Raw genomic sequence first — 17,166 nt, forward strand, 5'->3', positions numbered from 1 at the left:
TTGGAAAATACAAATGTTTTAAGAGATCACAGTAAAAATTGTGTATTTACCTTGAAATAATTATTTATCCGTTTCTGTTATTTCCTAGATGCACAACACCCTCCCTCCGTTTACAATGAGATGATCTGACATGACGTACTTCCTCCATGACTTACATAATGCCATTTTGATCTGAAAGTACAGCGGTGTTTCATGTTGTCGCAGATGCTTTTGAGCGTAAATATTTGCTTTAAATCTGCAGTGATACGTGCATTTTAGATAAGAAAACATAGTTAAGACTTCACGTTAATTATATGATTGCTCGATTTCAGTTTTCTTAGACGACATTTCAATTTGTAGGACCAACACTGCGATAGACGCCGTTAGCGCATTCATAGCCACATTGCTATAGCGAGGTCGTCGTCCGGTGTCGATGACACAGCTAGCTAACGTTAGCTAGCCAACCTAACAAAGGAACACTGGCAGTGGGACCGTGGTAGCCTCGTTTGCGAGAATCTCAAACTCTACGTCGTTAAAATACAATTTGGGGTAATCAAGATAAACAGCGTCCATTTCAACATCTAAACTATTAATTTTTTTTGCAAAACCAGTTTTTTTTCACGACTGTTTTGTACCAATCGGCTCGTGTCGTCGGGCATAGCCAAGTGTTTAGAGGGCTATCTAACGTAAGCTTSCCAGTGCTGTTTTTTGGGCTGAGAAAAGGCGTTGTGCGTAACAATGGCAGAGGTGTACATTCGCGTTGCCGAAGAAGAGAATGAGGAGCCCATGGAGATCCCATCCGAGGATGATGGCACAGTGTTGCTTTCTACTGTGGCAGCTCAGTTTCCAGGGGCCTGCGGCCTACGATTCAGGAGTCCAGTTTCGCAGTGCATGCGAGGGGTCCGTTTGGTGGAAGGGATTCTTCATGCACCTGAAAACGGCTGGGGCAATTTGGTCTATGTCGTCAATTATCCTAAAGGTATGGTGACTGACTTTTTACGTGTTATTTTATTAGCCACCAACTGGTGGACAAATGCTGTATAATACATTATTTAAGCGTCAACTTTTCCCTAGCTATATACATCACATGGATTGAGTATCTAGCTAGGCAAATGTCTGTCAAGTGTTCCAACAGCTATTGAATGATCTGTACCACACTATTTCAGACAACAAAAGGAAAATGGACGAGATTGATGCCTCCTCAGCTGTAAAGATGAAGAGGGGTGACATGAAGACTTCAGACCTGATTGTACTGGGGTTGCCATGGAAGACATCTGAACAGGACCTGAAAGATTACTTCAGCACCTTTGGGGAAGTCATCATGGTACAGGTAAAGTCTCAGATTAGCAATTTCATTCATGCAGATCACTTGAGTGCTGTGGATCCATTTTTTTCCTTTTACACAGCTCTAATGTACAAGGCCTTGCTATATCTGTGGTTCAAACTAAACTAACATTTGAGACATTTTAAAGTGGCAGTGAACAGTTTAAACAATGACAACGCGTTCTCTCCACCACTGTTTTGCTAAGGGTTGGATCTGGAGAAACATAGCCACTCTCAAATTCATAGACTGAGCTATGGATGCAAGGACTGACCATCCATGATATCAACATGCTAGTTTTAACTATGTTTTGATGGTATAGTGTTTCTCTTACTTTAACAAACATTGGAGTAAAGCTTATTTTGGGTTGTGATGAGGTATGTAAATTTAACTAAGCTCATGAGGCATTTCTGAGTTATATTCTTCATGAATCAATGGGTACATATCATTTATGTCCCAAAATGAATGTAGCAACTGCAGATTAACCCAAAATGTTTAAAGGGGAAATGTAGGTTTTAACCCCATGTTCCTACTTACAGGTGAAACGAGATGTGAAGACTGGAAACTCAAAGGGATTTGGCTTTGTGAGGTTTACTGAGTATGAAACTCAAGATAAAGTGATCTCTCAACGCCACATGATTGATGGAAGATGGTGTGACTGCAAACTCCCCAACTCCAAGGTAGGTGTTTGTATCTGTATGGCATGTAGTAACATGGATCATTAATGGCAAGAGCACTTATTTCAGAGCACACCGGCCCACCACCTCCCCCTAATTCCATACATATTGTTAACTTCTTATGGCTGCAATCCCGTTAACGGGATCGATATGACAACAGCCAGTGAAAGTGCAGGGCGCCAAATTCAAACAACAGAAATCTCATAATTAAAATTCCTCAAACATACAAGTATCATACCATTTTAAAGGTAAACTTGTTGTTAATCCCACCACAGTGTCTGATTTCAAAAAGGCTTTAAAGCGAAAGCACCACAAACGATTGTTAGGTCATCGCCAAATCACAGAAAAACACAGCCATTTTTCCAGCCAAAGACAGGAGTCTTTGTCACTAACCTTTGATGATCTTCATCAGATGACACTCATAGGACTTCATGTTACACAATACATGTATGTTTTGTTCGGTAAAGTTCATGTTTATATAAAAAAAAAATCTCAGTATACATTGGCGCMTTATGTTCAGTAGTTCCAAAAACATCCGGTGATTTTGCAGAGAGCTGCATCAATTTCCAGAAATACTCATAATAAACGTTGATCAAAGATACAAGTGTTATACATGGAATTTTAGATCCACTTCTCCTTAATGCAACRGCTGTCAGATTTCAAAAAAGCTTTGCGGAAAAAGCAAACCATGCAATAATCTGAGTACGGCGCTCAGAGCCAAATCAAGACAAAGATATTCGCCATATTGTGCAGTCAACAGAAGTCAGAAATAACATTATAAACATTCACTTTGATGTTCTTCATCAGAATGCACTTCCGGGAATCCTAGTTCCACAATACATGTTTGTTTTGTTCAATAATGTCCATTTATGTCCAAATAGCTACTTTTGTTAGCGTGTTTTGTAAACAAATCCAAAGTCATGAAGCACGTTCACTAGGAGCAGACAATGTCAAAAAGTTATGTTACAGTCCGTAGAAACATGTCAAACGATGTATAGAATAAATCTTTAGGATGTTTTTAACAAATCTTCAATAATGTTCCAACCGGAGAATTCCTTTGTCTTCAGAAAAGCAAATGGAACCGAGCTCGCTCTCACGTGAACAAGCGTCACGAGCTCAAAGCATTCTGCCAGACCTCTGACTCATTCCCCTCTCATTCGGCCCCACTTCACAGTAGAAGCATCAAACAAGGTTCTATGGACTGTTGACATCTATTGGAAGCCTTAGGAAGTACAACATGACCCATATCCCACTGTATCTTCAATAGGGAATGAGTTGAAAAACGACCAACCCCAGATTTCCCACTTCCTGGTTGGATTTCTTCTCAGGTTTTTGCCTGCCATATAAGTTCTTTTATACTCACAGACATCATTCAAACAGTTTTAGAAACTTCAGAGTGTTTTCTATTCAAATATACTAATAATATGCATATATTAGCAACTGGGACTGATTTACTCTGGGCACCTTATTCATCCAAGCTACTCAATACTGCCCCCAGCCATAAGAAGTTAATGTGCAAGCATTTTTTTCTACCTTTGTAAAACAGCAAGGTCCAGATGAGCCCATGAGAAGCAGGAAAGTGTTTGTAGGCCGTTGCACTGAAGACATTTCCGCTGATGAGCTGCGCCAGTTCTTCATGCAGTATGGCGAGGTCACTGACGTCTTCATCCCCAAGCCCTTCCGTGCCTTTGCCTTCGTCAGCTTTGCAGATGACCAGGTTGGTGCCACTGCAAATTGAAAGGCATTGTTTTTTTTGCCATCTGCTGAATTACCCCTTTAATGTCAGACTGGTATGTTGTTTTTCTCTCTCCAGGTTGCCAGTTCCCTATGTGGAGAGGACCTGATTATTAAGGGGGTCAGCGTGCACATCTCAAACGCTGAGCCAAAGCACGGCAGTAGGCAGATGATGGAGCGAGCAGGGCGGTTTGGAAATGGGTTTGGGGCTCAGGGCTTTGGTAGTAACCGCACAGGGTTAGGGAGCAGCGCCGGGAGTAATATGGCTAATTTTGGCAACTTTAGTCTGAACCCTGCCATGATGGCTGCTGCTCAAGCTGCCCTGCAGAGCAGTTGGGGAATGATGGGTATGTTGGCTAGTCAACAAGGGCAGACTGCCACCTCAGGCACCACCTCTACTGGGCAGACTAGCTCCACCAGGGATCAGAGCCAGGCCTATAGCACAGGCAACAGTAACTATGGCACCAGTTCAGCCAGTCTAGGTTGGGGTACCGGTTCTAATTCGACAACCAGTGGTAGTGGGTTTAGCTCAGGAGGATTTGGCTCCAGTATGGAGTCCAAGTCTTCAGGGTGGGGTATGTAAGTAATAGTTTGTATGGTAAGTATTGTGAGATGTCTTTTTCCAAATCTATTTCTGGTGTTACGCGTATCTGATAGCTAAATGCTTTTGTCCAAAAATGTTTTGTAAATTTGGAAAATGCTCAAGATTTAATTTAGAAAGTGTTTGAGGTGAATTATTATTTACCAGGGTGTTCAGCTTAAGTGCTACTTTTGATGTCAAATTGATTTAAGTTTGTCCTGACCTATTTTCAACTGGATTCTTAAAGGCATGTATTGTGAGTTGTGATGTTTCTGAAAATGCATGAGAAATCACTATGGTTCACTATTCATCCATATATTTGACAACAATCTTGCATTGGAAAGAATCTGGTTGAAACTGAAATGTTTAAGTGCAACTTTATTTGCAGTCAAGTTCAATGGAAAAACCTTCACTACAATCTCTTCTGCAGTTCACTTCTCTTCCATTTTCCCGGGAAGAAGCTCCTCTTTGGCAGCATTCTTTGGGTGATGTCAGTATCACTCTCCCTCTTCCCATCTGTAAATGCTTTGCCATCAAACAACGGCTTCACTCCGCATGTTCTAAGAGACGGTGGGTGTTACATTTTTTTATCCACTTTTTAATGGAAAGAACTGCGCAGCTGACATTTTAAGAACTCATGAGTGCGACTGAGGATGGCTTGTGGCGAAGAGTGAATCGATGAGTGAGCGAACGGAGAGAAAAAGAAAGCGTGAAACGGACTGGTTGTGCAATGAAAGAGCCCAATTTGACTGCTTTTGTGAGAGTGAATGGAAGCTGCAGATGCTACAAGCTCCTTCCCCCTAAAATGGACTTTCATTTAGTAGTACTTCAAGATCTCTTTATTGTAGCAATTTTTCCTACCCTTATTGATCAAGTGCAGAAGTAGTACACAAATGTAGTGTGGAATGTTGTGCTGAATATTTGTCTTGCTTATATAACCTACCTGACCTGAATGCTGTATGGTGTGTGTGGTTTCTTTCCTTGTTATTGATGCTCTGTAAGTGTGAACTTGATGTGGATGACACCTGCCGAGGACACTGGGGACGTGAGTGTTGGTGTGAGAGCATGGAGTGGTGTGGTTGTCATATTTCCCAGTGTGATTCAGTGTTTCAAAGGTGTTTTAGACATGTCAAATAAGAGTTCTCTAATAAAACTTTGTTTGAATAGATATGCTTATATGAATACTGGGTACTTTTGTGACATTTGAGTTGTCAAAATCTAATTTAATTCACATATCTAGGGACCTTGGACACTGCTGACCGAGGTTTCCATCTGAACCCGGACTGGAGTCAGTGTCCTGAAGGATGAAGACTGAAGTCCTCACAGGCTTGAAATGGGGTCTCTTATATTTATGGTAACCTAAAAGGAGTCAGAATTGGGTAGTAAGTTTGGATACATTTCTAGTCAGACCTGATGACAAGTATTGTTTATTTGGCTTTATATTTTAAAATAACATTGCGGCATTGTGTAGAACTAATCTATTCTTTGGGACAAGACAATGAACAGGTTATGATATTTCAGATGTGTACACAAAGGATATTACAGCACATCAATGCTGAAGGTGAATGGGAACACCTGCTGTCCTTCAAAATTGTATTGAACTGATGTTAATGTGTAGATCTGTAAATACTTTTGGAGAAGACATTGGAACAGTGCTTACATTTCAGCCAATGAAGATAATATTGCTGTACCACTTGGAATTGTAATCAATAAATATTTTCTGCAAGTTTGGTCGAGCAGTTGATGCCATATTAGTAAAAGTACACATGCTATTGACTGTCTGTATAATCGAACCCATTCACGTAGTACTAGGGTAGCATGTTTTTCCCTCCCTACACCATCTCTGTATCCTTATTCTTCCTCTTCCCTGCAATCTTCTTCCTTGTGTCTCTCTGCTCCTGGTTGGCACTGGCAATCTCTTCACTCTTCCTTTGTATGAAGTTAGACTAGAAAAGAGAGTTTGTTATTTGAAATGTAGGAGACAATACCACTGCAAATACCTATGTTGTAGGGAAAAACAACTCCCTATAAGTGTCCAAATATGACTGGGTCCATCATAAAATGATACAATAATAAAGCTTCAGGAACAGACTGTTCAATACTGTGATGTTGACTTGTTAAATTAGCCAATACCCACCAGTGCTGTACTTCGACGAGCTGTAAGCTTCACATCCTCTACAGATACTGTGCTTCTTTTGGCATGCCTACAATTTAACCCCCGCAACACACATGTTAGTTTTAATCCTATTATGAAACAGAAGCAAATTATTAAACCTCATGGAACCTTTTCTGTTTACAATGGACCCTGCGGAGCATTTGATGCCAATCACCCCCCACCTAACTGAACATTGCATAAATGAGTGGCTGGAAATCATTCATTTGTAACAGCAGGATTGTCAGTCTGAATAAACACTGATTTCATAACATCAATGCAAGCTGTATGAAGACCTTTTACCTTGCAAAGGCCTCCAAGTCCTTTGCAAAAATATCTAAAAGGGGAGAAAAAGAAATGCTGTCAATCATCTGAAACATYCAAGCAGAATAATCTCAGTGTAAAGTGGCCCCCKGATCATCATCGATCCGCCACCAAATTTCACAGTGGGTGCGAGACACTGGCTTGTAGGCCTCGCACCCACTGTGAAACTAGGTGGAGGATCGGTGATGACCTGGGGGTGCTTCAGCAAGGCTGGAATCGGGAAGATTAGTCTTTGTGAAGAACGCATTAATCAAGCCACGTACAAGGTTGTCCTGGAAGAAAACTTTCTTCCTTCTGCTATGACAATGTTCCCCAACTGAGGATTGTTTTTTCCAGCAGGACAATGCTCCATGCCACACAGCCAAGTCAATCAAGGTGTGGATGGAGGACCACCAGATGACCAGCACAATCTCCCTGTCATGACCAGCCCAATCTTCAGACCTGAACCCCATTGAAAACCTCTGGAATGTGATCAAGAGGAAGATGGATGGTCACAAGCCATCAAACAAAGCCGAGCTGCTTGAATTTTTGCGCCAGGAGTGGCATAAAGTCACCCAACATCAATGTGAAAGACTGGTGGAGAGCATGCCAAGACGCATGAAAGCTGTGATTGAAAATCAGGGTTATTCCACCAAATATTGATATCTGAACTCTGCCTAAGTTAAAACATTAGTATTGTGTTGTTTAAAAATGAATATGAACTTATTTTCTTTGCATTATTCGAGGTCTGACAACACTGCATCTTTTTTGTTATTTTGACCAGTTGTCATTTTCTGCAAATAAATGCTCTAAATGACAATATTTTTATTTGGGAGAAATGTTCAGTAGTTTATAGAATAAAACAAAAATGATAATTTTACCCAAACACATACCTATAAACAGTAAAACCAGAGAAACTGATCATTTTGCAGGGGTCGCTTAATTTTCCCCAGAACTATATTTATCACCTTGTGGGCTCCAGTGACCCTTCGGTTACTGGCCCAACGCTCTAACCGCTAGGGATTTTGACTACGTGGTATACAGCTACGACCAGAAGTTACTTTTTCGTAGCAGGTAAGGAGTATTAACATAGCAGGTTAGTGGAATTAGATTATGGTTAGGAAAAGTGTTAGGGTCAGCTAAAATGCTCTCCTAACCTGCTACGAAAAGTCACTTCCGTTCCTAGCTGTACTCCATCTAGTTACAACCTCCGCTAGGCCGCCTGACAATTTTTTCCCACATCAGTACAGATGAAGGACAGGAGACAAGGGGAACAATCTACATCTGACCATTGAGATGCACCGAAACCAGCCCCGTCGCGGACCAGGATGTCTTGCTCCCAGACAGGCTAAACAACTTTTTTGCCCGCTTTGAGGACAATACAGTGCCACTGACACGGCCCCCTACCAAAACCTGCGGGCTCTCCTTCACTGCAGCCGAGGTGAGTAAAACATTTAAAAATTTAAACCCTCGCGGCGCTGCAGGCCAAGACGGCATTCCCCGCGTCCTCAGAGCATGCGCAGACCAGCTGGCTGGTGTGTTTACGGACATATTCAATCAATCCTTATCCCAGTCTGCTGTTCCCACATGCTTCAAGAGGGCCACCAGTTGTCCTGTTCCCAAGAAAGCTAAGGTAACTGAGCTAAACGACTACCGCCCCGTAGCACTCACTTCCGTCATCATGAAGTGCTTTGAGAGACTAGTCAAGGACCATATCACCTCCACCCTACCGGACACCCTAGACCCACTCCAATTTTCTTACCGACCCAATAGGTCCACAGACGACGCAATCGCAACCACACTGCACACTGCCCTAACCATCTGGACAAGAGGAATACCCATGTGAGAATGCTGTTCATCGATTACAGCTCAGCATTTAACACCATAGTACCCTCCAAACTCGCTATCAAGCTCGAGACCCTGGTCTCGACCCGCCCTGTGCAACTGGGTCCTGGACTTCCTGACGGGCCGCCCAGGTGGTGAGGGTAGGTAACAACATCTCACCCCGCTGATCCTCAACACTGGGCCCCACAAGGGTGCGTTCTGACCCTCTCCTGTACTCCCTGTTCACCCACGACTGCGTGGCCATGCACGCCTCCAACTCAATCATCAAGTTTGCGGATGACACTACAGTGGTAGGCTTGATTACCAACAACGACGAGACGGCCTACAGGAGGAGGTGAGGGCCTCGGAGTGTGGTGTCAGGAAAATAACCTCACACTCAACGTCAACAAAAAAAGGAGATGATTGTGGACTTCAGGAAACAGCAGAGGGAGCACCCCCTATCCACATTGACGGGTCAGTAGTGGAGAAGGGGGAAAGTTTTAAGTTCCTCGTGTACACATCACGGACAAATTGAATTGGTCCACCCACACAGACAGCGTTGTGAAGAAGGCGCAGCAGCGCCTCTTCAACCTCAGGAGGCTGAAGAAATTCGGCTTGTCACCAAAAGCACTCACAAACTTCTACAGATGCACAATCGAGAGCATCCTGTCGGCTGTATCACCGCCTGGTACGGCAACTGCTCCGCCCACAACCGTAAGGCTCTCCAGAGGGTAGTGAGGTCTGCAGAACGCACCACCGGGAAACTACCTGCCCTACAGGACACCTACACCACCCGATGTCACAGGAAGGCCATAAAGATCATCAAGGACAACAACCACCCAAGCCACTGCCTGTTCACCCCGCTATCATCCAGAAGGCGAGGTCAGTACAGGTGCATCAAAGCAGGGACGAGAGACTGAAAACAGCTTCTATCTCAAGGCCATCAGACTGTTAAACAGCCACCACTAACATTTAGCGGCCGCTGCCAACATACTGACTCAACTCCAGCCACTTTAAAAATGGGAATTGATGGAAATTATGTAAAAATTACCACTAGCCACTTTAAACAATGCCACTAAATTAATTTTTCATACCCTACATTACCCATCTCATATGTATTTACTGTACTCTATATCATCTACTGCATCTTGCCATCTTATGTAATACATGTACCACTAGCCACTTTAAACTATGCCACTTTATGTTTACATACCCTACAGTACTCATCTCATATGTATATACCGTACTCTATACCATCTACTGCATCTTGCCATGCCGTTCTGTACCACCACTCATTCATATATCTTTATGTACATATTCTTTATCCCTTTACACTTGTGTGTGTGTATAAGGTAGTAGTTGTGGAATTGTTAGGTTAGATTACTTGTTGGTTATTACTGCATTGTCGGAACTAGAAGCACAAGCATTTCGCTACACTCGCATTAACATCTGCTAACCATGTGTATGTGACTAATAAAATTTGATTTGATTTGATTTGAAAGTGTTCATTTTATTTATGACGCTGTCGTCAGAGGACTTGATAGTCAATGTATGTATGTATGGTCATCTGCCCATCTATCCTTGGTCTTTCAGGAAAACGATGAGGAAAGGAAGCCATAGGGGTGTTTGGACAAATCCTTTTGAGTCTCAAGATTTTCCAGTAAACCCCCCAAGACCCGAATATGTAAATAATATGTTGACAAGAATACCAAGCCTGTCATTTGGCAAGTTGGAGCTACAGTATTACCATGTTTACGAATCAAATCCATCCCACATAGAATAACATGTGAATTTGACTGGTGCTTGGACAGAGCAAACCCAAGGTGGAGACCGTTCACAAAGATGTTCATAACTAACTCATCAGGGCCCTATTGTTACCAGTCATGCACAGCAATCTCCCCTTCCCTACAGACATTATTTGTTGATGTTTGTTATTATAATACTCACCACATTGCCTGAACGTCGTTTCAGCTATTGCTGCTATAACCTGTCGACTGAATTCCTTCTGATGATCCTCACCAATGCTTTGACACAGTCTTCCCACTGTATAGTGGACTGCTGCTTTCAGTCTCTACGGGTTTAGTGAAAACATGAGTAAATACTAGCTTTGTCCATCTTTATCTAACTGACAACACGTGCTTACAAGACACATATATAATTGTGAATTAATGCAATTAATAAATCAAAGGTAAAAGTTGCACCTGAAGTTTTCTTTCCTCCTCGTCCATTGCTGTTGGCATTTTCTCCCGACAGTTCACGTTAGCTAGACAGCTAGTAGTGGATAGCATACATAGCCTACCACTCTGGTTTACTCATATACTTTTTCACCAGATTATATTTAAAACAGAAAATGAAACAACATGTACAATKGTTTCTAGAGTAGCTAGCTAATGGGCATGGAATAATCTTTACGATAAATCAAATTTCGCTAAACTTGAAAAGTTGCGCGCTTAGAAAGGCGGAAGGTGTCATCCAATTGAACCAATACTAGGCCTATAGCACCACCTGCTGGGCTGGAGTATTACAAAACAATGCATTAATGGTTCAGTGCTTTATTCATGGTTTTTAGTAGATTAAATGTATTGTACATAATCACGAAATCCTCAAATGTATATCATGTTATTTTTATTCATGTTGTTAAAATGTTGACTATTTTATTTTAATTATTTTGCATACTCAAAACATACCATGAGCATGTCATATTAATGATACATTTATGAAGCATATTTAGCAAATGTAAGGTTGAAGAACAATTGTGCAAACTTTATGGTGAAAGAATTATCAAGCACTCTTTTTATAAATCTGCTTGCAGACTTTATCCCCACAGGTGATTTCCTATAAGAGAGAGGAAAAATGCATAACAGTTAGGCCTACTAATACTAATGCCATCAATGTAGTTAAAAGGTAGATATGAGTACATGCTACATGCCAGATAGAGCTCATCTCCTTCTATCCAGTGTGTCCACCCTCTGTTCTTCTTCTCTCCCTTCTGAACACACACCAGTTTATCATTGTCCCAGTTGACCACCGTCTGCAATTAACAAGAGTACTTATCAGAATGGGTTGTGTGGACCATAACTTTAAAACACCTGGGATAGGTCCAGCTTGCTTGAAATAGGCTTATAGACAGCTCTGTTACATATTGTTCTCAATGTTGCCAAGGACCACAGTTCAATAAGCAACAAGGAGCAAAATAACAAAAAGGGTTCTATTCATCATGATAATGATATGACATAAATGATAAAGTGCTGGCGCCCATAGGAACAGTAAATTGCAAGTTTCTACCTGAACTTTTCTGTTATCCATGGCTTTGGTCACCTCCTCAAACTCTTCCCCAATCTTGAATGAGACTGTGTAGTTTTTGAAGGTAGTGAATGTTTTGATGGTGAAAGAATCCCCGTCTTGCTCAATCACTTTCTGAGGTTTCAACATGTTTGCAATCTTGCGTGTTGCAAAATCAATGCCTGTAAGGAAAGAAATCCTGCATGTGTTACAAATATATCCTAAGAGACTGAACATTTCCAATCCATTCTCAGTAGGAAACTGGTGAGCTAGGCTATGAATCATAACTCCAAAGTTACACATTTGAATTCTTCAGAATGTATTTCGAAAGAAGTTAAGATTCATATTATATGGAGTTATAATTCTACTGGTGAGCATGTTGAGCAAAAGAAAGAAGATAGAAATTGCAACTCAATATTAGGAAGGTGTTCTTAATGTTTTGTACTCTCAATGTTTATTATAATAATATATATTATAATGTAGCATTAAAAGTTTAAGTTTGTTCCACCTGAGCAAGTCTGACCACAAGTCACAGACCACTATGAGGACACCAAATGCGTTTGATGAATCCTTTTCGTCTTCTTCTAATGCCTCTGACGGGGAAAGTAATCCAAAGTAACTGAAAGTAATCTGATTATGTTGCAGATTTTGGGGTAGGCTAATACAAAAGTTGTGTTACTGATTACACTTTTGGACAGGTAACTAGTCACTGTAACATATTACATTTAGAAAGTAACCCTAACCCTGCAGGTGCCCCCATATGTGCCACATACTAAAGAAAAAATAAACACAAGCATAGAGTTCAGACAATAACAATCACATACATGTTATTATTGTTTTAAATTATTGACAGAAAAGAGAAATTACAATTATGAAAAATTATTGATTTGAAAATATAGGCCTATCTAATAAATTAATAAAAGTGAATAAATCAAAGATAATCAATTTAAGTTGAATAAAACAGTACGCTACCCTTACTTAATGGCAGCATTAATTAATTACCAACAGGTAGAGTGAGTATTGGTTAAGTGGGACACCTGGCAAAGTGGGACACTTAAGCTTTGTAATGGATATCTTTAAATGTGTACAATAACATTGTGCCTGTGTGTTAGTGAGGAAGTATGTGATGATAATCATTGTGGGCGTGGCATTCTGTGTAATGACACCTGTCTCTAGATGCCTAATGTTAAGGTTATAAAAAACTAAGAAAGGATATTCAGTGTCTAATTACGACCTATTTTGTAATGGGATGTAATTGTAAATCAAAATGACTGTAAATTGTTTTCTTACTACTCTCACCTTTTTAGAATATTGACATTTTGACAGTGTCCCAGTATGCCAATCGCCTACTGTCAAAATGGGACATTTTAATGCAGAAAATATATTTCAGGGGATTATGAAATCCATTTTCTAAATAGGCTTGCATGTTGCATTTCATTTTCCTCAAATCTGCTATCACCTAGCTTGCTATAAAAAGCCTGCATAGCTGCATTTTACTTAGAAAGAGATTACCTAACCAACATAAAAAATCCTAGCTAGCTATATTCATAACCTTACAGGTATATGATGACTAAAAAAGTGTATTTTGCTGTATTTCACAATAAAACAGTCAATGAAATTGTTGAGGGGTAAGGTCTTTCTGGTTTTATTCTACAAAATGTCCATTAGAGTGTAATGTTGAGAATGTTGAGCTGATAGATCTAGATGAAGTTCATTTTATTTATAGGCTATACAATTACATATAGGCTACATCATATAATTATAATCAAGTATGATGATGATAATAATAATTATAAATGATCATTCTTAATGTTCCACAAAAATACATAAAGCACGTTTTGATACATTTCATTTGTATGAACAATTGAAGTTTATCAAAAAATATTGAAAATACTCAAATACTCTAATTTATCCTTCTTTACAAAAAAGAATGAAAAAAAGAATCAAGGTGTCCCAATTTGCCAGTATCGACTTAAAACATGTGGTCTAAGCACAATTTGTGTTTGAAGAAGAGCCATCCATCCTGTGTTTAATATTTCTTTCTTAAGCTGTTTAGAATGATATCATGTTGGGGTTTAAGACAATGGGATGATTCTGTAAGGTGTTCGGGAAACACATTTTCATAACGTGTCCCACTTTACCAATACTCACCCTAATTAATTAATCAATAAATAGTCAATATTATTGTAATCAAAGTCACTTGCCTAAAAACATAAGAAAATGTGTACTGCAATTAACAAGTAAAAAGAGAACTTACCAAGAGCAACCATGTAACTTTCAAAGTTTTCATTACTAGTCATGTCCCATGTGCCACTGTAGTTGGTAGGCATGGTGGATACTTGCGTGGCAGTCTCAAACCTTCAATAGACAGCAGTTGTTAGAATGAAGAGATTTAAAGTCTCTAGGATGTCCCATGGTGTGTTAATATAGGGCGAGGGTTTGGTTTACCTCTCGTAGTTGGTTGCTATTTTGGACAATAGAGTAGAGGAGTAGCCTGGTGGAGGGCGGAACATGACTTTTTGCACAATTATATGAGGAAATAACATTTGAGATAGGCGTCTCGAAATAGAGTAGGCTATAATGCATCAAACATATGTGCACATTCTTTAGTGTCTCTCTTTCCAACAATGTGAAGGGTGACTAGAATAAATGTTATACAGTTTCATTCACATGGACGCACACCAGAGTATGATGAAAAGCCTGGTTGGATGATCATTTTCACAGAAGTTAGAACTGGGAAGGATGTGTCATCAAGGCCTATCACCTCTCACTTCTTTGGCAGAGTTTATTCAAAATGAATGGGCACAATGCTACATTACGCATTAGCACAGTATACCCGGAATATCATACCAAGGGATCAAAGGATAAATTGTAAGTATTGGAGGTGTTAAGGTCTATTCACAGATTGGGTCCGGGTCTCATTTCTATGATGATAATGAACAATAACTAGTTGGTGGCTTCTTGTGTTGTGAAGAATGATCTGATGGTGATTTTTTTACTTTTCTTTGTACTATTGATTACATGTTTTCTATTAGTAACTTATTCTAAATGAACATGAATCTAATTCTAGTCTTAGAAACCTTTTATTTGCAGTCAGAAAATTAATGCAATCTTTGTGGCACTACTTCTCATCCCTCAATTGTATGTGTTAACCAGGTAAGTAAATTCAAATTTACAACTAAAAGCTTTTAATTTGAAGTCAAACATGCAGTGTGTACCATGTCAAGTTTCTGATTGAGAGTATAAATCCCTCAGGCCTAAATCCTCTCGATATTGCCAGCAGCCTCTTCTGAACAATCTCACTGCCTTCATTGTCTTATCCTTCATGGCTACATCCTGCTTTGTAAACATATTTTTGATAGCTATTTCTTATAGTTTTAATGAGGTGTGCTCCTCACAATTGTTTGGCTTTTGGCAAAAGCAATGTTTAATTTAATTTTAGCCAAGTTCATAATAAGTTGATTTGATTATGATGAAAGAGAGATGGCAGTAGAGACAKGCTTTGGTCATTCCGACCCTCCTCATAGTTCAATCAGATTGGGTCATTGCATTCGTTGCAACAATTTAAATGTACATTTAAATTATGTGGGTCTTTCCATGAAAATAATGCCTTTTGATTCCCTTTGATATTTTAAGTAGAAATTGTGCACCAATATTGAATTTTAAAAGCCTTTGATATTAAATGAAAGCCCTTTAATATAGACCACATTGAGAGTTCAATAAATCAGATTCTTAATTTGAATAAAGGCTTGCTAAAATGCCAAAATTCAGCATTTTGACATGTTCTATCACTTCTAGGAAGATTTTCACCCCCAAATGTCTCCAGATTACACCATCAATGTAAAGCACTAGTTATTTTGTTGCTTTGACAAAGTCATTTCTGAAGAGTATTATTTATTTCATGTGATTAGTGAATCATTTACATCTGTCCCACATTTTAAGGTAAACCCTGTTAATTGAACTGAACTCTCGTTTTAATATGGTGAAACCATTCCTTTTGAAATATTTTTTTCAAAAGAAACATTGAACATCTAACAGGCAAATGATAGTATAAAAGCAGTTGAGCTGGTTCTACTCTTTACTTAAAAGCAGGTGAGCTGGTTGTACTCTTTACTTAAAAGCAGTGGAGCTGGTTGTACTCTTTACTTAAAAGCAGGTGAGCTGGTTCTACTCTTTACTTAAAAGCAGGTGAACTGGTTCTACTCTTTACTTAAAAGCAGGTGAGCTGGTTGTACTCTTTACTTAAAAGAGGTGAGCTGGTTGTTACTCTTTACTTAAAAGCAGGTGAGCTGGTTTTCTACTCTTTACTTAAAAGCAGGTGAACTGGTTCTTACTCTTTACTTAAAAGCAGGTGAGCTGGTGTACTCTTTACTTAAAAGCAGGTGAGCTGGTTCTACTCTTTACTTAAAAGCAGGTGAACTGGTTCTACTCTTTACTTAAAAGCAGGTGAACTGGTTCTCTCTTTACTTAAAAGCAGGTGAGCTGGTTGTACTCTTTACTTAAAAGCAGGTGAGCTGGTTGTACTCTTTACTTAAAAGCAGGTGAGCTGGTTGTACTCTTTACTTAAAGCAGGTGAGCTGGTTCTACTCTTTACTTAAAAGGAGGTGAACTGGTTCTACTCTTTACTTAAAAAGCAGGTGAACTGGTTGTATCTCTTTACTTAAAAGCAGGTGAAATGGTTGTACTCTTTACTTAAAAGCAGGTGAACTGGTGTACTCTTTACTTAAAAGCAGGTGAGCTGGTTCTACTCTTTACTTAAAGCAGTGAATGGTTCTACTCTTACTTAAAAGCAGTTGAGCTGGTTCTACTCTTTACTTAAAAGCAGGTGAGCTGGTTGTACTCTTTACTTAAAAGCAGGTGAGCTGGTTGTACTCTTTACTTAAAAGCAGTTGAGCTGGTTCTACTCTTTACTTAAAAGCAGGTGACTGGTTCTACTCTTACTTAAAAGCAGTTGAGCTGGTTCTACTCTACTTAAAAGCAGGTGAGCTGGTTCTACTCTTTACTTAAAAGCAGGTGAGTGGTTGTACTCTTTACTTAAAAGCAGTTGAGCTGGTTCTACTCTTTACTTAAAAGCAGGTGAACTGGTTGTACTCTTTACTTAAAAGCAGGTGAACTGGTTCTACTCTTTACTTAAAGCAGGTGAGCTGGTTGTACTCTTTACTTAAAAGCAGGTGAGCTGGTTGTACTCTTTACTTAAAAGCAGGTGAGCTGGTTCTACTCTTTACTTAAAAGCAGGTAACTGGTTCTACTCTTTTCTTAAAAGCAGGTGAACTGGTTCTACTCTTTACTTAAAAGCAGTTGAGCTGGTTTTACT

General features: G+C 39.7%; 3 protein-coding genes across 4 annotated transcripts; 1 reads left to right on the forward strand and 2 right to left on the reverse strand.

The window, feature by feature from the left end:
* The first annotated feature begins 160 nt into the window (after window positions 1-160).
* Window positions 161-5,826, forward strand: LOC111970140 (TAR DNA-binding protein 43). 2 transcript variants are annotated; one of them, XR_002878076.2, is made up of 6 exons: window positions 161-958; window positions 1,146-1,309; window positions 1,840-1,980; window positions 3,524-3,694; window positions 3,791-4,861; window positions 5,532-5,826. XR_002878076.2 is itself a non-coding variant. In XM_023996672.2 (5 exons), the coding sequence occupies exons 1-5, from the start codon at window positions 718-720 to the stop codon at window positions 4,292-4,294; spliced, it is 1,221 nt and encodes a 406-aa protein (XP_023852440.1). In that variant the 5' UTR covers window positions 161-717; the 3' UTR covers window positions 4,295-4,998. The 2 variants fall into 2 exon arrangements, 1 of the variants encoding a protein (XP_023852440.1); XM_023996672.2 differs by lacking the exon at window positions 5,532-5,826 and having other exon boundaries at window positions 3,791-4,998.
* Window positions 5,703-11,051, reverse strand: cenps (centromere protein S). Its single transcript, XM_023996701.2, has 5 exons — window positions 10,772-11,051; window positions 10,518-10,641; window positions 6,747-6,780; window positions 6,429-6,495; window positions 5,703-6,237 (listed from the first exon to the last, which is right to left on the reverse strand). Exons 1-5 carry the CDS (start codon window positions 10,856-10,858, stop codon window positions 6,124-6,126), a joined length of 426 nt encoding a protein of 141 aa, XP_023852469.1. The 5' UTR covers window positions 10,859-11,051; the 3' UTR covers window positions 5,703-6,123.
* Window positions 11,052-11,106: 55 nt separating this feature from the next.
* LOC111970162 (retinoid-binding protein 7) lies at window positions 11,107-14,266 on the reverse strand. Its single transcript, XM_023996712.2, has 4 exons — window positions 14,110-14,266; window positions 11,856-12,034; window positions 11,500-11,601; window positions 11,107-11,405 (listed from the first exon to the last, which is right to left on the reverse strand). Exons 1-4 carry the CDS (start codon window positions 14,180-14,182, stop codon window positions 11,352-11,354), a joined length of 408 nt encoding a protein of 135 aa, XP_023852480.1. The 5' UTR covers window positions 14,183-14,266; the 3' UTR covers window positions 11,107-11,351.
* Between the last annotated feature and the right edge of the window lie 2,900 nt (window positions 14,267-17,166).

This window comes from Salvelinus sp. IW2-2015, linkage group LG1 (assembly GCF_002910315.2).
Source record: "Salvelinus sp. IW2-2015 linkage group LG1, ASM291031v2, whole genome shotgun sequence".
Taxonomy (NCBI): domain Eukaryota; kingdom Metazoa; phylum Chordata; class Actinopteri; order Salmoniformes; family Salmonidae; genus Salvelinus; species Salvelinus sp. IW2-2015.

Bases quoted from the DNA above. Each gene is read 5' to 3' on its own strand.
- LOC111970162 (XM_023996712.2), bottom strand. From the start codon at position 14,182: ATGCCTACCAACTACAGTGGCACATGGGACATGACTAGTAATGAAAAC. The intron at 12,035-14,109 runs GTAAGTTCTCTT...CTTTCCTTACAG, and splicing joins AAGTTACATGGTTGCTCTTG to GCATTGATTTTGCAACACGC. The intron at 11,602-11,855 runs GTAGAAACTTGC...TGTTAATTGCAG, and splicing joins TGGATAACAGAAAAGTTCAG to ACGGTGGTCAACTGGGACAA.
- LOC111970140 (XM_023996672.2), top strand. From the start codon at position 718: ATGGCAGAGGTGTACATTCGCGTTGCCGAAGAAGAGAATGAGGAGCCC. The intron at 1,981-3,523 runs GTAGGTGTTTGT...TTTGTAAAACAG, and splicing joins GCAAACTCCCCAACTCCAAG to CAAGGTCCAGATGAGCCCAT. The intron at 3,695-3,790 runs GTTGGTGCCACT...TTCTCTCTCCAG, and splicing joins TCAGCTTTGCAGATGACCAG to GTTGCCAGTTCCCTATGTGG.
- cenps (XM_023996701.2), bottom strand. From the start codon at position 10,858: ATGCTATCCACTACTAGCTGTCTAGCTAACGTGAACTGTCGGGAGAAA. The intron at 6,781-10,517 runs GTGAGTATTATA...CTCCCCTTTTAG, and splicing joins AACGACGTTCAGGCAATGTG to ATATTTTTGCAAAGGACTTG. The intron at 6,238-6,428 runs GTGGGTATTGGC...TCTCTTTTCTAG, and splicing joins CTCGTCGAAGTACAGCACTG to TCTAACTTCATACAAAGGAA.